Source organism: Setaria viridis, chromosome 7, assembly GCF_005286985.2.
Source record: "Setaria viridis chromosome 7, Setaria_viridis_v4.0, whole genome shotgun sequence".
NCBI lineage: Eukaryota > Viridiplantae > Streptophyta > Magnoliopsida > Poales > Poaceae > Setaria > Setaria viridis.
The window spans coordinates 24,783,485-24,803,705 of NC_048269.2; the positions used below are offsets into that span (position 1 = coordinate 24,783,485).

The 20,221-nt window shown below is 47.8% G+C and overlaps 3 protein-coding genes across 5 annotated transcripts; 1 reads left to right on the forward strand and 2 right to left on the reverse strand.

Annotated features, from left to right (window-relative positions):
* Window positions 1–220: 220 nt before the first annotated feature.
* Window positions 221–4,504, reverse strand: LOC117863522 (probable polyol transporter 4). Of its 2 annotated transcripts, none has more exons than XM_072294890.1 (2): window positions 4,069–4,504; window positions 221–1,929 (listed from the first exon to the last, which is right to left on the reverse strand). In XM_072294890.1, the coding sequence occupies exons 1-2, from the start codon at window positions 4,277–4,279 to the stop codon at window positions 527–529; spliced, it is 1,614 nt and encodes a 537-aa protein (XP_072150991.1). In that variant the 5' UTR covers window positions 4,280–4,504; the 3' UTR covers window positions 221–526. The 2 variants fall into 2 exon arrangements, with proteins under 2 accessions (XP_072150991.1, XP_034603176.1); XM_034747285.2 differs by lacking the exon at window positions 4,069–4,504 and adding an exon at window positions 2,373–3,993.
* Window positions 4,505–4,886: 382 nt separating this feature from the next.
* LOC117863524 (uncharacterized) lies at window positions 4,887–11,113 on the reverse strand. Of its 2 annotated transcripts, none has more exons than XM_072294893.1 (6): window positions 8,725–11,113; window positions 6,919–7,455; window positions 6,399–6,575; window positions 6,190–6,240; window positions 5,577–5,628; window positions 4,887–5,225 (listed from the first exon to the last, which is right to left on the reverse strand). In XM_072294893.1, the coding sequence occupies exons 3-6, from the start codon at window positions 6,534–6,536 to the stop codon at window positions 5,056–5,058; spliced, it is 411 nt and encodes a 136-aa protein (XP_072150994.1). In that variant the 5' UTR covers window positions 6,537–6,575; window positions 6,919–7,455; window positions 8,725–11,113; the 3' UTR covers window positions 4,887–5,055. The 2 variants fall into 2 exon arrangements, with proteins under 2 accessions (XP_072150994.1, XP_072150993.1); XM_072294892.1 differs by having other exon boundaries at window positions 4,887–5,228; window positions 8,725–11,110.
* A 2,468-nt stretch (window positions 11,114–13,581) lies between these two features.
* Window positions 13,582–18,842, forward strand: LOC117862377 (expansin-B17). The gene is made up of 4 exons (XM_034745834.2): window positions 13,582–14,380; window positions 15,309–15,615; window positions 16,522–16,651; window positions 18,118–18,842. The coding sequence occupies exons 1-4, from the start codon at window positions 14,191–14,193 to the stop codon at window positions 18,319–18,321; spliced, it is 831 nt and encodes a 276-aa protein (XP_034601725.1). The 5' UTR covers window positions 13,582–14,190; the 3' UTR covers window positions 18,322–18,842.
* Window positions 18,843–20,221: the final 1,379 nt, after the last annotated feature.

The following is a 20,221-nucleotide window of genomic DNA, read 5'->3' on the forward strand; positions in this document are numbered from 1 at the left end:
CTGACAAGAGTACAAGTACATTTATCCAATATTGATGTTTTTTTTCAAAAAATAAAATAAAACCCCGGAACCACACCGATGTTTACTCGTACACTCACTCTGAAGATGTATAGTACATGTCATGGTTTTGAATGGGTTGGAGTATCGAATACAAGGCATACACTTCTGACTTCTGCAAATATCAACTCACACTCTATTGTAGTGTTAAAAGAATGGGATCTGTAGAAAGATTTTTTAGCAAGTATATTTTTTTGTTGAAGATACACCAGTTGTAACTTATAAACATCATACATGTCGATCATCTCCCATTTAGGACATAAAAATATGATGGAACTTTCAGACTAACAGCATAATCAATCTACTGCCACCTATGCCTAGTAAAGTACCAATGCCCTTCTGTATCCTCAAAATCGGTTGTAGTCCACTGCAGCCTGATCATTTTTTAAACTGATAGTCGAATCCAGCAGAGCCGGATCAGGTTGGCTTGTCATTGAGACATGAAGCTTCAGACTTGTTAATAAGGATATCAACCAAGAGGTACAGACTTCTTATCACTCGGTATTAAATGCTGTGTATCCTCAAGCTCAATTTCACCTCCTCTCCATTCGTCCCCACTTTCAAACATCATTTCAATCTGCTCCAGTGTTTTCCCTTTTGTCTCTGGCACACAAAAGTACACAAACAGTACAGAGATAGTTGATATTGCAGCGAAGACGAAGAACATTCCTGCCACAGATATAGCGCGGGCCATAGAAAGGAATGACATGGAAACCAAACCACTGCTCACTCTACCGCCTACTTGACCAAGTGCTGATCCTTGAGCTCGTAATCTTAAAGGAAATACCTCTGATGACAAGACCCAACATATTGGTCCCATGCCAATTGAAAAGAATGCAACGTTCCCACAAACTGCAAAAATTGCTAGATCGATCCCAACACGTGGAGACATAAGCCCCATGGCATGCTTTTGCAATGTAAGTGCCACCCCCAAGAGAAACAAGCATGCAGTCATGCCAATGGTGCTGACATAAAGAAGTGGCTTCCTTCCAACTTTATCAATGAGGAAAATTGCAACCAAGATGAACACTGTCTTGGTGAAACCCACAGCAACAGTCGCAGCAAGAAGCTCCTGATCAGACTTGATCCCAGCATCCTTGAAAATTGTTGGGCTGTAATAGACAGTAGCATCAATCCCAGTAATTTGTTGGAACAATTGAATACCACAGCCAGCATACAGCATCCGACGAACGGCGGGAGAAGGGTTCAGAAGCTCTCTCCACACTTCCTTCTCCTCAGATTTCATTGATTTCATAAGACCTGCAGCTTCCTCGATCTCAGACAGCCGTTCTTCAACTTCAGCTTCAGACTCACTTATCTGTAGCAGCACTGCTCTTGCTTCTGACACTCTCTTCTCCATCATCAACCACCTAGGGGACTCTGGGATCACGAAAAGTGCAAAACCAATGAAGACAGATGGAAGGATACCGACGCCGAGCATAACCCTCCAATTGATGTGCTCAGAAAGGCCTGAAAAGGCATAATTGGAAACATAGCCTAGAAGGATCCCAAAGTTGATGCATATCTCAGGAAGGGATGTGAGAGTCCCACGGGCACCAGCTGGGGAGATTTCGGCAATGTACACTCCAGATACCATGGCACCAAAGCCAATGCCCACTCCAGCTAGTAGCCTCCCAATCATAAGCACAGTGAATGATGGAGCAAATGTCATGATGACTGCGCCTATCTGGAACACAATTGCACCAAGGCCCATTGTCCATTTCCTGCCAATTGCATCAGATGTTCGTCCACCTGATAGGCTTCCCAAGAGTGAGACCACGCTCAGACAGCCTACTAGGATTTCTTGCTGAAACTCGGTTATGTGGAGATCTTTCTGTATGTAGATGATGCAGCCACTCATGACACCAACATCTGCAGATAAAACAGGAAACTTGGATTACAAAAATGTTACTTGTTCCTGCGGCCAATTTTACAGGAAGAAGAATACATTTCTGAATTCTGAGAAGGCCAGTAGCCATGATAGGCCTCTGTTCCAACCGCTGATTTGCATAATCAGCAGAGGGAGGCACCAAAATCCTACTTGTAGAACATAGAGGAAAAGATAAACTGAAGGACCTCAACTCAGGTCATGTGAAAGTTGCCAAAAATCTCCAAAAGTTAGCTTACACGAATGTAATCAGGATATTCTCGTGGAAGGCATGAAAAGCGTTTCCATTAGGACAAATAGCAAACTGCTATCCCTGTCGGAATCATGCTACCTTTCTATTAACGGGAGGCGGGATTTTGTTTGCAAATGGAAAAAGTGCAACATTTTTGTCCCTAAGATCAGATCCCTAGAGCACGGCGTCACTCACCGTAGCCGAGGAGGATGGCGTTGAGCGAGGCGAAGACCGCGCAGGTGTACACGAACCGCTCCCTTCTCCTCCTCTCGCTCTCGGGCACCGGCGGCCTCCTCCGGACGTCCAGCTCCCGCTCCTGCTCCTCGCTCCGATCAAGAACCGCGTACTTGTTCCTGCCGCCATTGGCCGCCGCGCTGGCATCCGCCATCGCCTCCCTCCGTGGCCACGGTTACCCGGTGGAGGGTCCTCGCCGCGGATTGGTGCTCGATTCGGAGATCATCAGCAGCCGGCGCCCCGAGCCCCCAAATCCAATGGAGCCCGAGGAAGGTGGGAGATGTCGATGCGGTGGTGTTCTTGCTCCGTTTCGCTACCCCGTTTTACCTGTTTGTTTAGTAGGTGACGATGGTTTCCATTTCTTATCGAAGAAATCCTCAAGACTACAAATACTTACCCAAAAATCCTTTCCTGTAAAATGTCCAACACTAGCAGGGCTCAAACTACAATTTCGAGGTGTTCTGAGGTTATCCTTGGCATTTCGGTGATTTTGTGCGGGTCAAGTACTCGTTTTTTACATGGAAAAATGTCGGAAGCAGGACTTGGACGAGACGCCGTGTTCTGAATTCTGACTTTCTCCCGTCTTTCCCGGCAGGGGTGAGACTGTTCCATTACGACTAGGTTACAAGTCAGGTTAGCTTCATGGTGGTGGAAAATGAGATGGTTTAACGGCCTAAAATCTGCCGGGTATGGCATGGCAAGAATGCAAGATTGCCAGGTGAAAAGCTGGTGTGACACACCGAATAAAGATTGTATAGTACTAGCTTAGTGTTTGTGTATTTTGTCCTCGATAGAAGTTGCAGAACGTAATCACTTTGGCTGGCTTCTTCTGAGGGTGTCGCTTTCATGCGAGTTTAAGCAAAGCCATGGTGGTTTGGATTAATCAATCCTCGAGTGCGACCGGAAAATATCAGAAAGTTCCCCGGTCCACATCATGATGGTAGATGTCCCCATTCCATTGCCTTCAGAATTCTCGTCAGAAACTTCGCCTCGCCTGAATTTGCCTAACACTGACGGCACCACAGTTTGTTGACGAATAGTTGTTGTTAGCATAGCAAAAGGTTAGCAGCTGGAGGTTAAGACAGGAGAGTAGTGGCAAACTAGCGACGCTCTTGGCGTGGAACAAGTCAAACAACCAGCCATCTGTCCGGAGTTTATCGTTAATGCGCGCCTAGTATGCCTGAACTCCTGCGACCAGACGGCAGGATGCCAAAGTTGTCATCTGTCAGTTGTCACCAAGTCACCAAATTGGACCCTCATTTTGGCCAACTTTAGGTATCAAAATAAACTAAGGCCAAATTTTGTCAACAAACTAAAATGGTGGCAAAAATGTTCTAACGTGCCAAATTTTAGTTTGGCTACTACCTTGGGCACATTTAGGCACAAATCAAACAGTACTTACAGGCTTGATGAATTCACGGATTACCGCTACAGACTAACAGACCACACCAACCGGACGGCATCTTCTCAACGGATGATTTGCAGGTTGCAGCAAGTGTGCTATGCACATAAGGATCCGCAAAAAACTACATGCCGTCCCTCCCATTAGTCCCAGAAGAGGGAAAAAGAAACAAACGCTTGCTACTCGTAGCCCATGCAAACTGCAAAGAGGAGGGAAAGCACGAAGAGGAAGTTGGACGACGAGGCATGGACTGACCGTAGCCGAGGAGGATGCCGTTGAGCGACGCGAAGAGCGCGCAGCTGAAGGCGTACCGCTGGCCCCGGCGGCGGCGCTGGCTCTGCGCCTCGGCACGGTGCAGCCACTCCGCCTCGTCCAGTTCCTCCCCCTCTTCCCCGCCGACGAGCTCCATCCTCCGGTACTCCTGCTTCGTCGCCGCCGTCGCCGGCCTCATCTTCACCGACTCCATTCGCCGGCTGCGTGCGAGAGACACGCAGAGAGGCAGAGGAGTCAAGAAGCTGCCGCCTGCAACTACTGTGTTCGTGAGACCTGCATGTGTGTGATCTCCCTCTTCCTCAGATCTGATACCAGGGCTCCAAATGCACGCCTGGCTCTAGCGTTTGCTTGCCCCGCTTCATCGCGAAAAAAGAATGGTTACTCAAGGACCTCTTGAGCTTATTTTAGAGTCGCCTCCACGTTCATGGCAGGCCTTCGTCTTTTCCTTATTCTATGCTGCAAGTGGCACGGGTACAGCTTAGACTTTGCCATCAGATGTGCCGGTCTCAAGGTTGTTTTGGACTAGAGAAATTCAGCCTGTTTCATTCAGCTTGTCTAGGACAGTTTAGATTAATTGCTAGTGGCACAAAAGTATCGGAGACGGCCATGACCTTCAACAAAGGTACAGGATGGCATTCTAGAGTTTACAAGCTCCGAGAGACCCAGTGCCTTAAACCTCAATTGTTTCAGCAGCCTTGGATGAATCTCGAGACCTAGAGATTTGTTTGCCATAATGCATGTATGATATGATATGATATAGGAGTGCTTAGAGAGAAACAATAGGGACCAACAAACCGATATGACAGCGCAAATATATTGATCAAGTGGTTGCTATCCACTAGATGAATTCAGCAAGTGTACAATCCAGTTCGGGGGGTCAATGATCACCTTACTGTACACTGAAGGCATTGAAGAAGAAAATGGCAGCTACAAGTTTTTTTGGTTTCAGATTTCCTTGTCCTTGTGCTGCTATGCTCTGTGCTGAGGATGCTCTGCATTGATTGGCCGAAATTTGAGGATCTTTTGAGTGCTGGCAAGATGATTTACCTCCTTCAACGAACCTTCCTTGCTGCTGCTAGCTGGTTTGTCCATGTTTTCTTCGGAAGGTGTGGTCTCATCACTCGGAGGTTTTGGTTCAGCTTCTGACAATAGAAGAGGAAAAACAGTGAATGGATCTACTGAAGAACTGCATTAGGTCAAACAGTGGAGTTTCTCAGACTCTGTGGAAATGAGGTTCCCAAAGAACTGCATGAGTTGACATTATTTATTGCATGACCGACAAAGTCAGTACATACACGTGAAAAGTATATTCACTTGTTTGATGATACCCACACGACGGGGTGTATTAAGTGCAAACCATGACATAAAATATCTGAAATCTTCATGAAACAACAGCAGCCTACCCACATGGTATCAGATTCTTTCTGCAAAATTTAACAACCCGTGACGAAATATTTGCCAAACACTAGAGGAGTTTCAATGTTACTTACCACTTTCAGAGAATAGATAACATGTGCCAACAGTTTCTTCATATTCTCCAATCTGTAAAACAATGCATTGGCATTAGCACTAGCACACGCAATAGGCAGATTAGACATTGAAAGTCAATGGTACAAGTTGGGGATTTTCAAGTTTTTTTTTTGTAAAGAAGAAAATCATTAGCACACAGAAAGGGACACCAATGCAGCCTAACGAAGTAAGTTGCCATCACCGGCGACAAAATCAGCTAATCAGTACAAGATGCATTTGGTACTAAAGGAACTATAACTAACTTATGGGTGTCAAATACATTTTGCTTCCATCTCGTCCTGCTAAAGCTTTCAATGGCATAAGGTACAGCTACGAGATTATTCTTGACAACAATTGAACAAGTAATTGATTTTGATCTGTAAGAGTGGCAAAGAAAAAACAAACAAACTGGAGGTATGCAACGACTTGATCTAAAGTTCAAAACTTAATAAATTAGATTTTATGTTTATGAACATGCAAAAATACCGATCTATGCAGCTAGTGCACAATGGATCTACAGCACCTGCAACGTCCACAACCCAAAGGCGTGATACGGGCTACATAGTACAGAAAACAAAATCAGAACAGACTTACCATCTTCAGATCATCACCTACTACTAAGGTAGGCGTCATCGTATCCAAACCCTGAAAATCATGATTCTCACAACTTAGTAATCTAACGTAAAGGAGACAAATAGAAACTCAAGAGGTAGTTATGAGCCAAGATATCGAAAAAGTGGAAGAACATGGTACAGAACAAGTTAATTGGGCAGAGTTGTAGATCCAGAGAAGGAGCAACTTACAGAGAGTACAAATGGAGCATCTGGTGATATGTCTGAATAAAGACAATCGCCCAACTCTAGCAATACATACTCCACTTCCTCCTCCTCCTCCTCCTCCTCTTCCCCAATTTTCTTATCTTTGTCAAGTTCTTCTGACATCTCCAAGTGGACTTGGACGACCAATAAGACTCTTCAGTCCTATTCAGAACGCAGGACTAATATCAGTACCAGCAAGCATTGTAGCCAGTCTATCATTCTAATATCAGTATCAGCAGCCCAGTATTAATCTTCAATATTCTCATATCATATGCAATTTTCCGAAATATCATTTGTGTTCCAATGCCAGTTCCTGAAATAGAGCGTACTTATGTCCTAATTTATGACAAATCAAAACTATGGCTAATTTGCAATGAAACAATTGCTAGACTGCAATCAAGCAATGACCTCGGCAGACAGCAGCGCACCAGATCATAGAAGCTTCACAATCTTGAGCATCACATAATTTTGAATTTAAGAAAAAACCGAAGCAAATCAAATATACCTAGCAAGGGCCTCAGAAGATGGCAGCACACTGGTGTCACGATTGGCGTATGGCGAGCAGCAGCACAACAAGGTGAAGACCTGCTGTAGACCGAAAGGAAGGATGATGATCCTCCGTGGCCGGTGGGCCTTCCTCGTAGCGCCGGAGGCGACCGGCGGGAGGGAGCAGCCGACAGCGGACCGTGATCGGCGGTCGGCAGCGGGGAGCAGGGATCGAGGATGCCTCTAGCTTTCAGAAATAGAGGAGAGAACTGCCGTTGGCCCGTTGCAGCTGTGCTTGTGTGGGCTTCGGCCGGCAGCCGCTATGCGCGCGTGCACCAGCGAAGGCGGTGTAGCTAGGGGCCCGAGGCCGCGTGCGGCCACCGGGAGGTTGCGACTAGCGAGGGCGGCGCGGCGGCTGCTGCCTGCTGGCTTGTCGAGCGCCGCCACACACTGGGACTGCTGGCCTGTGGGGACCACGGCTTGGGAAGGTGGGCTGCGGGTTGGGCCGTTTCTTTGACTAGGCCGCCGAGCTACCTGGGTGGGCTGCGAGATGGACCTGTACGCACCGTTTCAAACAGAAATTATGATGCATGCTCCACAATACTCATCATATAGCCCTGCTAATTGGGCTGGCATCCAAACCAAAACCACACCTATCTATTCTAGCATGCAAAGAAAATGCAACCCACCCCACTCCAGTCTTCCACCCGCAGAAATCAAACCCCACCAATCCAATCATCCTCCCACAGCAAATAATATAACAAACCACTGTCCAAACTGCAGCTACAACCCATTAAGAACCCATTAAGAAATCATTTCCACCACAGCTTCATCCAAGATTGCACAGGCAGCCAGGCGAACAGGAGCACACAACTGCCACAAAATATGATGTTCTGGCCAAGGAACTGAAACAATGCTAGAATTAGAAGTACAGAATTGTTTCAGATTCCTGTTTCAGACAGAGATTCCTCTAAGAAGATTAAAATCCAACAATGCTAGAATTAGAAGTACAGAACTGTCACAAAATATGATGTTCTGGCCAAGGAACTGAAACGATGAAATATAGATGGCTCCTGTCAAAATTTATCAACAACGACTCCTGTTTCAGACCAAATCAAAGACAGAGGAGACCAAATCCGTCTGGCAGAAGGAACTCTGCTCACAATAATTGGTCCATCAAGATTCCTCTAAGAAGATTAAAATCTATGCAGCACGGATACGGATACGCGTATCGGTATCGGAAGGATACGGATACGCGGATACGGCAATTTCTTAAACAACCCGATACGCGGATACGTTTTAACTATTTTTTTAATAAATAAATAACAATGCATATCAAATTGCAAAATAGATGTTCAAATTCAACATAGAGACATTTAAGGTCTATTACACTGAGAATAACATGATAGCAGGTTCTAATTTAGGAGAGGATGGGAGCCTGGGACTGCAATCAATCAATATAAACTCATATCCAGATTCTGGAGATTGGCCAATTATCATCACGTTACCTCCTACTTGCAATCTATATGCTACTATTCTCCAAGCAATTGTATTTGAACCAGTTAAGTATTGAAAAGAAAGGATAATCAACAACTGTGCAATAGCCAACATTATAAAGATCGCACTGCCCCTGAACTTAATCCACCATCCATGCTTGCATGGGCCCTTATTCTGTAGACTATGGATTATACTTCCAAATTGCCTGGATACACTACACAGAAAATGTAAATCTCTATGCACTTTACGGATGCTATGCTACCATTACTGGGAGGAACTCACGGTTCACGGGAGGCCTGCACTACAACTATCAGAGGAAGCCACGCACCTGAACAGGGGCTGGGGCTCCTTACGCCGGAGGCCGACGGGAGTAATCACGGGCGGACGGAGGCCGACGGGAGGCAGCCTGCGGCCGGCGGGAGGCGGCCTCGCGGCCCGTGGCCGCGGGAGGCGGACGGCGGCTGGCAGGAGGCGGCCTCACGGACGGCGGCCAGCGGACGGCGGCCGACGAGAGGCGGAGGCGCTGCGTCAGCCGTCAGGTCGAGCGGGAGGATGCGGCGATGCGCTGCGTGAGGCGGCTGCGCGTGGGAGAGCCGACGCCCGACGGGTCACGGGAGTAGGGCAGGAGGTGGGATGTGCTGTGATGTTGGGCCGGCTGGGCCGAATCCAGGCGCGGAAACGTTTCCGATCCGAAGTTTTCGGCCCATTTAATCGGGGATACGTGGATACGCCACGTCCGGGGCGTATCCGTATCGGATACGTATCCGATACGGGATACGGCCCCCAGGTGGAGTATCCGTGTTTCGTAGATTAAAATCCTCTAAGACTGCTGTTTCAGACAGAGATTCTTCTAAAAAGATTAAAATCCAACAATGCTAGAAAACTGTCCAGATTCTACGAGGGTCCTATGGAAAGAAATAAGGAAACAAGATATTCAGTTATAACAATGCATACTAGGATGAGATACTCTTGCAAACCATAATAGAATAAATTCTGCAGCTATTTCCAGGTAGTTGGGTTAGTTCTGACTACACTGATTAAAGAAAGTTCAAGGAAAACATACAGTAAGATCTTCTGCTTAATACCAATTAGTAGGAAATATGGCAATAAAACCGATACATGCATATCCCTGGAGAAGTTTTGGCATTCATCAAACCTAAGTCCCAAATAGCAGTCAGTAGCTGTTCTTTTAAGGTTCCAGGGTAGAAGGATGTTCACAATGACACTCAAATATAGTTTACTCAGACTGAAAAGAAACCAGTAGCATTGTACGGCATATCAAGCTTCCCGCCAACTTTTCAAGCATGTGTTTTCATCAAAGTAGTTCGCAATCAACCATGGTCTAGGACAAAAATATTGTCATAAGCTGATCAATTAACCTAAAATCAGCAATAGTTTGCTTGTGGAGAGGCATGTTATGAATCTCACCCTAAAGTCAAGAAACCTGTAATTTTAATCCAATCACATTACAAGAAATAAGCAGGTTATTGAGGGCTTGAAAGTACAAATAGAGAAGGAAACCACTGAGAGCACAAATTCTGCAAAAGGTCATACTGATATGGGGAAGGTACATCCACTTCCTGCTATCGAACAAAAATCCATGAGACATACTGAGCCACCAATCCAGAGCACAAAATAAGCAAGTTATCCAGCAAGCTTAATAAAATAAACAGTGAACCGATTTGCAAAAAATGGAACCATTAATGCCACAAGAAATTGAGCAAGCAGGATATAACCAAGAAACACTTTTCATGATCTCTTGTCAACCACGAAACCATTGCCACAAGAAATAGGGAAGCGGGTGGGGGATTTACCTTGGAGCTCATACTGATTGAAATGATTTACTAATTTGTATAATCTTTATAATCTTGATATTTCTAAGTCCAATCCTAACTGACCGAACGGACCGTTAGGGGTAGAAAAAACAAGAGCAGTGGCCTTGCAGTTTTCACCATATATATGCACGAAAACCTAATTTACCTTGGTCCTTGCTATTGACCACCAAGAAACAGCTCGATTGCCGGATATCGTTGCTAGGGGGATGTGGAGCCAGCTCGGCTCGCTAAATTAATGAGCTGGCTCGGGTCGTTATCAAAACGAGCAGAAATACCAGCTCCGCTCGGCTCGCTATGTGCTCGAGCCAGCTCGTTTGAGCTCGCGAGATGACAGTCAAATTCAGGAAACAAATAACTCCGTTCACACAAGTTCGGACTTCAAGTATGTGGCTGTAACTCAGGCAACCGAAGTACGAGAATTTAAGGATTATGAAGAATAAATAGGAAGAAATTATATTTCCACAAGTTAAGACCTGGCAACCAAATTTGAGGTAGATGGAGGATTGAAGCAAACTAGCAATGACCTGTCAAATTCACAGAGATGTTAAGAACTCACAAAACACAACCACACAACTGAACGAACCGAGCAAGCAATTGGGAAGAAATATAAAAAAAACAAAGCATGCATATGGGATTCATATCCAAAATCCAGCGCCTAGCAATTTCTTACACAAATATGACAGCGATGGCCTCTTTGCCTCGCGAATCCACCGAAGGAGAGGCCCCTGGAGAAGCCGTAGCCGTGGAGGGCGGAAGTGGCCAGGTGGAGCCGCCGACGAACGGAGGGAGTGGAGCGGCGCGGGTGTGGCGGCGGTGCGGAGAGGCCGAGACGGCGAGACAGGGGAGGGGAGTCAGGTGAACTGGCGATGGGGATGGAGACGGCAGCCTTACGGTTGGTTTATTGGGCCATTGGGCTGCCGTGCGTAGCTTGCTCCGCGCTGATAATTTTTTGGCTCGTTTAGCTCGCGAGCGGCTCATGAGTCAGCTGGAACTCACTCGTTATACTAATAACGAGCTAAATTGTCAGCTCAGCTTGGTAGGAAAATATAGAGCCAATTTGCCCAGCCCAAGTAGGGTAAGCCCATTAATTTTGGCACTTATTTGGTTGGCACCCAATGAAGTGATATCCTAAAGATTTTGCTCAGGTTTTGGCAAAAAATAAATTATCGTACTCACGTTTTGGTATCTCTAGATTTGGCATGGCAAATTTTCAAACTAGACCAATCAAGCTCATAATGAGCTGCCAAGACGAGCGAGCTAACGAGTCGCGAGGTTTTTGTCTAGCCCTAATCGTTGCTGTCTCTCAAGGCAAGAGGAAAAAACGAACGCCCATATATCCCGAGAGAAGTCAAGGTGCTCCGGTGCTCCCACAAAAAAAAAATACCAAAATAGTACGTAAAAAAATAACAAAAAAAATATGTATGCATAGATGATGCAAGGATCCATGTGCATGTAATATGTTGTTGAACAAAATTTTGTGCAATTAGAAAAAAAAAGAGAGAGCCTATGAATAGTGCGGGTTGTACTGTTTCTTTGTTACCCGCAACCCGTTATTGTTTCGAAGCTGATTTCATTTTTGTTCTCCTCGCACAAGCATCATTGTAACTTAATTTCTGTATGATGATAGATGCGTGCTTGTTCCTTCCATTCATATTTAGTACGTGAATTCGTGGGAGTAGAGGAAGTGTCCTCGTATGTCCCAAGCATCGCCCTCCTCCACTCCCGTCTATTTGTCCCGGCCGCGCTGTGCTTTTTCTTTGGTACGGTCTCCAACTACGCTTTGACCATCGACCGCCGTGCGGCCATGATCCGTGCAGGGCCGCTGGCATGCCGCTTGCCGCCGCGCCCCCGGCACTCCGGCGTCCGGCCATTTCTCGAGATGCGCCAGATCCTTATGTTTTGTTTACGCGATGCCCGAGATGAAACGAGGAAACGCTGCAACAGCAACAGGGGGCACAGGATCAGAGTTCAGGTCTCTCTAGGATCGCAGCCTCGCCCCTGTAGCTGTAGCTGGAACCCGGAAAAAGCACTCATGACTCATCGTGTACTGCCACTTTCCACAATCCAGGGTCAGAAACTCAGAACACACGGTGCGCACAGGTACCACGGACGACGGGTGGTACACCGTATAGACGTAGACGTGCCTGTGACAGGCCGCCGCGATGCAGGAAGGCTTCCCACGTGGAGGTTCATCTCGAGCTGGACGAGGAAAACGCAGAATCTGTTGGGGGGCATGCCTGGACCCTTTGGCTCCGCAAAGTCGCTTCGATCCTAAGGGCCCGTTTGGAGCGTGGCAGATTGTCTGAATCTAGAATTTGGAGCGGCTCCAAACAGGTTAGATTTTGGTGCATATTCCATAAGCCAATTTTACGGATTCTATGAAGTCCAGAATCTGCTAAAGGTTTGATTCCACCAACTTCTGCACATGGAAATTACTATTTCACCGCTCGTCTGATATTGAGCAACATGTTGGCTATGAAATGGTGGCAAGGGCAAAAAAGTCATGTATGCAACAAATAGTCATAAAATCAAATTTTGAAATCTACGGATCCAAACAACTCCATTCAGATTTTGAAAATCCATCCAAAATTCAGATTTTTAGAATTCATAATCGGATCCAAACGGTGCTTAACAAAGCTACAGCTCGTATATTGACAGCACAAGATTACTCTAAAAAAATTGTTGGCAGCACCAGTGATTGAGTGCTCTGCTGCTATAACAACAGGCGAGCGAGTGTGCAATCGAACGATACTACTGCCTTGTGCCTTGTGAGAACACGCAATAATGATGCATTGCACTTGATTTCTTCGCCGGCGTTGGCGTTCAGAATTCAGATTCCAGACAGATGGCTCGGGAGTTCCATCGAGTTCATGACTCGATCCCCTCGCTCCAGGCTCTCCGGAACAGTGGGACTCGAAACAACAGCAAAGGCTGCCAAACCTAACGACCAGCCCACACCGAGCCACCGGGATCCCACTCCCGGGTCGCCACTCGCCAGTCGCCACCACGTGACCGGGCATCTGGGACTGGGCGCAGTCTTTCCGTTGGAGCTGGTAGGTGCGCATTGCCTCCGGTGCCCGTGGGCTTCCTAGAGCTTTTGTCCCTGTGCAACGGCAACGGTCAAGCGAGCCGGGGCGTGGGGTGGGCGCAAACGTCAACGGTCTTCCCAGGCCCGAGGCCCGCCCCGCCGCGGCCGCACATGGGGGATGGGGCGAGAGGGCCAGGCGCGCGGCAGAAGTGGGAGAGAGGAGGAACGCCATTTGGCCATGCTTGCAAATTGCAGCTTAGTTTAACTGCTTTACCATGCACAAAAAGAAAACTAAACCAACATCCTCCTACCTGCACAATCTAGTCGCGGTCCTAAATCGTCCTGCTGCGATAACACAAGTGTTCGTTCCCTTTTGCTTCAACAGTTAACCACCTCGCTGTTACGGCCAACAGTCAGGGACTGAGGGACAGAGCAGCAAGAAGGGCTCCACTTCCACTACCCAGCAACATTCAACACACTGCACAATGCTTGTTACTGATTTCTTTCACCTACGTGCTACAGCTTCTCCCTTATAAATCAGACACCATTCACCATTCCGGTCTTGCTGTCCGGTACACTACACCACTCCTGCACTCCTCAATCCTCAATTCCTCATTGCCCTGCCGCCCATGCCCGTGTTGCCATTTGTACAGACTACAGAGCAGATAGCTTATCTCTAGCGAGGCCAGCCCTGCCCAGCCAGCCGAGCACCTCTGGGGTCTGAGCTCTGACTGAGCATTGGGGCTGGGGATTTCTCGAAGCCATAAAAGAGCGAGCCCCCAAAAAAGAAGCCTACCAAGTACCTCCAGCCCTCCGAGGCTCCGAGCAGCCGCAGTACCACTACCACTACTCCACCAGTCCAGCAAGCAAGGGAAGGGCGCAGCCGCGCAGGTGGGAAGAAGGGGGGCGAGGAACCAATCCGACCCCCTCCATGGCTCCCTCGCGCTCCCTCGCCCTCTTCCTGCTCTGCATTCTGGCGCTGGCGCCTCCCGTCTCCGCCGCATTGCTGTTCGGCGGCGGGAAGTCGTCGGCCGCGGCGGGGAAGGCGGCGGACCTGGACATGGAGTGGCGGCCGGCCACCGCGACGTGGTACGGCGACGCCGAGGGCGACGGCAGCGACGGTAAGCGCTCTCTTCTCGGCTCCACACCAGCACATTGCACCGGTCTTCCCTAGCCATTTATTATTGGGAGCACACAGACACACGGTGGTAGCATACCATTACCAATTTACCATACGAGCAAAATACTCAGAACCTGTGCTTCGGAGAGTGCTACCAGTATACAGCAACACCACTTGTCTTTCTTACTAATTCGTTCGCCGAGTAGATTGTTCAGCACTGGCCGTCAGGTTAGCATCAGCCGGCAGAATTTTCTTTACCGCAGGTAGAAGAAAAATGTTTTCCTTTGGGGTAGTAAAAGAAGACGAACAATTCCTCCTGTTGCCACTTTTTTTTTTGGCGGGGGACCTCTGCGGATCCCATGAATCCCGGAGCGAAATTCGGTGGGCCCCGTCCGGGTCCCGGCACACTTGTCAAGCGGCCAGGCGCTCCGTCGCTTTACGATTCGCGCCAGCATCCGGCGACCTTGCAGCAGGTCCATTCCATGCCGTTACCGGTGCCGTTGCTGAAATCCTTGCGACATGAACACTCCCTGCCACGGTCAGTCTCCACCGACACTGCTGGTAACCTTTGATTCTACCATAAGTAGAAGTTAATCCGGCAACAGTTAATACCCTGAGCTCGCTGTTACTGCTAGCATTTACACCGTCCTGGGCAGTGGGCACTGTACTGGCGGTACGTGGTTCACGGTAGATGACCTTCAGTTTTGTCGTCCTGTATGTTGACCCGTCTCGCAACGGAACAGTTGGCACACCCGTGAGCCGCGACTTGTCCATCACAGGGCTCTGTTCACGGCAACTTGCACCCCGATGCTCTGCCCCCGGCTGTTCCCTCCGTAACACGGAGTATTTTTCTGCCACTGACATCGTGATTAGCTTAACAAACAATTGCCAGTAGTGGCTTTAACGGCATCCGTTTGGTTTCCTTCCAGGCGGCGCGTGCGGGTACGGGACGCTGGTGGACGTGGTGCCGATGAAGGCGCGGGTGGGGTCGGTGAGCCCCGTGCTGTTCAAGGACGGCGAGGGCTGCGGCGCCTGCTACAAGGTCAAGTGCCTGGACCGGGGCATCTGCTCGCGCCGGGCGGTGACGGTGATCGTCACCGACGAGTGCCCCGGCGGGCTCTGCGCCTTCGGCCACACGCACTTCGACCTCAGCGGCGCCGCCTTCAGCAGGATGGCCGTCGCCGGCGCCGGCGGCCGCCTGCGCGACCGGGGCCAGCTGAACGTCGTCTACAGGAGGTGAGCAAACCGTCCCCGGCCCTGTTGTTACAGCAGTCTGCTCCCTGAATACTGTGTCAGTTCAGAATCAACTGCTCTGCATTGCATAGCACTGATAGCAGCGGACAGGTAGACTAGAAACAGTGTCTCGTAAACCGTGATGCCATCCTGAAAAATGGTTGCTTGGCGTCTGAAAGCATCGCTGGACTGGACGCCGGCGCTGTGAATTTCCTCTGTAGGAGTAGTACTATGAGCCCGATGAGGCGCAGTGAGTTTAGCCCTTGTTTACTTCCCAAGTTGGGAGGTGCCAAATTAGCATTTTGCCATAAATGCGACACTGTAGCGTTTCATTTGTATTTGTGAATTATTGTCCAAATATTGACTAATTAGGCTCAAAAGATTCGTCTCGCAAAGTACAACAAAACTGTGTAATTAGTTTTTGATTTCGTCTACATTTAGTACTCCATGCATGTACCGCAAATTTGATGTGATAGGGAATCTTCTTTTTGCATAGTGTCAAAGTTGGGAGTTTGGAGGGAAGTAAATAAGGGCTAAACATGCCTGAGCCTGACGTAACTCAGTCAGTGTGTCATTAGTCTCACGAATTAGTCTCCGTCCGTGTAATTAGTTTTGTAATTAGACTATATTTAATACTCCTAATTAGTATCTAAACATCCAATTTTATAATTAAACTATGTTTAATACTTCTAATTAGTATCTAAACATCCGATGTGACAGGACTAAAGTTTAGCCTCCGTGAGCCAAACACTCCCTTAATCGCTTTGAACATCTCCTGATCACTCTCTTCGGAGAGAGAAAAGGACAAGTGATCAATCCAGATTCCCTGTTTCGTTTTTCTGTCACAAACTGACCGGTGCAGCGTCGTTTGTTTGTCCGTGCATATACTGATAATCTGATACACACCAGGACGGCCTGCAAGTACGGCGGGAAGAACATAGCATTCCGTGTGAACGAGGGCTCGACCAACTTCTGGCTCTCGCTGCTCGTCGAGTTCGAGGACGGCGAAGGCGACATTGGATCCATGCAGATAAAGCAGGTATATAACCCAGCAGAATTCTTTCCATTGCATTTGCCTCCTACAGATTCAGAGTTGCAGAGTTCTTCAGACCTCACCCTAGCACTAGCACGCTTCTTGGCCTCTTCTCTTTCTTGCACGGCCCTATTTCCCTTACCTAGCGACTGCACGCAAACAAAGCGATTGGGAAAGGAGGCTATCTCTTTGTCCTTAACAACCTTTCGTGTTAGGTCCATGCCTCAAGATGCACCGGACCAAGACAGGGCGCCCACAGCCCCATTGCCATACCGAGCATGTTGGAGACACGCGTGGTGTAGCGTTGCTTTGCTTTTAGTACTCTAGCTAGCATTGCCACTGTTGTTTGGGTTCTTTCTACCCTGTCCATGTAGATCAACCTGAAGAAGTGAGGCCAAAAGTCCTGGCAGTTAAAATCTCCACCCATTGTTTACCCAATCTAAGGTTACATTTACACACCAAAAAGGCAGCTCCTTATCTCGAACAGGGAAAACCACAGGCAAGAAGGCGTGCTAGTGCTTCTACTTTCTCGCGCTGTCTACCACACAAACCCTAGTCAAAGCTTTGCATAAAGACACACACATCTACACGATCTTCTTTGCCGAATGATTCCCGTTCTGAATGTGTTGGAAAAGCGGCACGTGAGCCCTGGCCGATGTTGTTGCTGCATCAACGACGAATCACTCGCCTTTCCTCCTGTAAGTTGTAACCCACTGGTGTGCTTGGCCCCATGATGCTGTTTCTTCACCCCTGTCCCTCCTAAGTAAGACGGCCATGAAGACTAAGGGGTGTTTGGATACACCCCACTAAAACTTAGCACTTGTTACATCGGATATTTGGATGCTAATTAGAAGTATTAAACATAGGCTAATTACGAAACTAATTGTACAGATGGAGTCTAATTCGTGAGACAAATCTATTAAGCCTAATTAGTCCATGATTTGATAATGTAGTGCTACAGTAACCATTTGCTAATGATGAATTAATTAGGCTTAATAGATTTGTCTCGCGAATTAGCACAAGGTTCTGTAATTAGTTTTATAATTAGCTCATGTTTAGTCCTCTAATTAGCATCAAACATTCGATGTGACACCGCTAAAGTTTAGACCATCCAAACACCCCCAAAAGAACCCATGGCACTTGCACTGATTGGTCTCTTTCACGCTTGCCGTCCTTTTGTGTTGCGCTAGTGAGTGCTTTCACGGTGGTCGTTAAGTGAAGCCTGACAGCCATCCTGCGCACGCTCGTGGCCTTGTGGGCTGGGGAATCCAAAGATGCCAAGGGATCCCATGCCAACCATGCTGTTGCTTTTTTGTTGCCTTGTAAAGCTTAGATGCTGCCTGCTTTGCCTAGTGGGTTTACATTTTGCAGTAACAACTCGAGCTGAACAATGCAGAGATACTATCATACCTACTACAGCTGCTGACTGCTCTCTTACATTCACCCTGCCAATTTGCCATGGTTTCTTGCAGGCCAACTCGGTGGAGTGGCTGGACATGAAGCACGTGTGGGGGGCCACGTGGTGCCTGGTGCGGGGCCCGCTCGTGGGGCCCTTCTCCGTGAGGCTGGCCACGCTGTCCGCCAAGAAGACGCTCACGGCCCGGGACGTCATCCCCAGGAACTGGACGCCCAAGGCCACCTACACCTCGCGCCTCAACTTCGAGCCGTCCCTCTAGAAGAAAGGGGAGGAGGCCGCCGCCGGAGTGGGCGCGGCGCCCGTGGGCCCACGTTTTATCGGCCCCGGACGGACACTGCCATGTGGGCCCGCAAAGGCCTGTGGCCCACTTGGCAGGCAGCCAGGCAGGAATCCTGTCCTATTGGATGGATCGCAGCTGTTTTTCTGTATGCAGGCAGCTTAGCCTGATCGTAGTATAGCTAGTGTATGCTGATGCATATGCATCGGAAGTGTGTGATGCTAGTAGTTTTTTGTTGTGATTTGTGAGCAGAGTTCAGGAGCTTGCCCAGGTACCAAGCAGCCGCCGTCTCCAAAGGAGAGAGAGCGTTCGCTGCTTGCCCTGCTTGCTCGGCTTGGGTCCTGGAAGGCCAGGAATCAGATGTGGAAGCTGGCCGGACCGTGGATCACTCGTGGTCATAGTGGGTCGTGGCGTCTTGTTCGCTCGTGTGTGCTTGTTCCGGCGTCGATGTGCTTCTGTTTTGTGTTCGCCCTGATTGAAATGCAGAGTTCGTGACAATGTCATCTGTCCGCTATGAGGAATTTTGTGTGGCGCTTCAGAATGACCCTGCGCTTTCCATGTGGATGTCAGAATGTATGCGTGTCCTTCTCTTGCTACCATGTCAGTCAAAGACAATTAATAGCGGATGTGATTGTTTGTTCAGGGTTGTACATACTTTTCAGGGAGAGAATGCGTGAAAACTCCAAAGGGACGTGCACGGGGAATTTTGGTTGTCACACCCACGTATACACTAGATCAAATTACACATGCGATGACTTCAGTAATATCAAAATAGTACCATAATCGTAAGAGAGAGTATATAATTATTACGTGACCCCGATAGTCTTTTAAACCAAATAGAAAAGGAGTATTTATTGTCGCAACGGATCTTCAACGAAAACAGCGACTCCACAGGCAGCTGACTAGGGGAACACGTACGCTTAGAACTCAAGAATCTCTTTAAAGTTGACCGGTTCTGAGCAGCGGTTTTAGGAAGAGTGAGTACACTTATAGTTGGTACTCAGCAAGCGTGAGGAATGTGTAGTGAGCAGCGGTTTTAGGAAGGGTGAGTACACTTATAGTTGGTACTCAGCAAGCGTGAGGAATGTGTAGTGTAAGGTCATTCAAGAATAGGCTATGGTTTAATAGCAACTCAGCATTTTAATTGCTAAGTATAAGTATATACCACCCACGTTAAACATGAACATAAATAAAGATAACTGAAATAAATAATAACAATTTAACTTGACTTCCGATAATTTAATGATGTGAGGGTCCAGACCGCTCTTACCGTGAGTACGACTGATTGAGTTTTACACTCTGCAGAGGTTGCACATCTTTATCCATAAATCGTGTAAAAGTTCAAAAGAACTTTAGACTCAACCATGTTGTGCGGGCCAGGCACAATACCACACTTCCGAGGTGTGATTGCATAGGGACACTACGAGGCTTTTACAAAGATTCCCTAATAAGGATAGCTCGCTAAGGTTTCATGATCAGCGCAATGCATAAACATCTCTCCAACTGCGAAGTTACGATAGAGCAGATCAGTTAGAGGGCTGGGTTATACACCAACTGTTGTCTCCCACTCTTGCCCCTTTCAGGTTAAAGCTACCACGAACTAGAGTTTCTATTTAATTAGTTAAGACTAGAGCCATATAGTTCTTGTGGTTCTACTGTTTTCCTAGGTGGTCGCTCAATGTTCCAATTAAGCATGGTGATCTTGTATTAATGAAAGGTATAGCATAAATAAAATAAGTTTAATCATTGAGTTCATTAATACCACCATAACCAAGTTGAGCAACTAAGTAAGAACTACCCAACATTAAAGTAACCTAGGTTGATCAAGGTACGGGGAATAAAACTAGGCACACCTTAGATAGGACTCATCATGTTTAGGAAC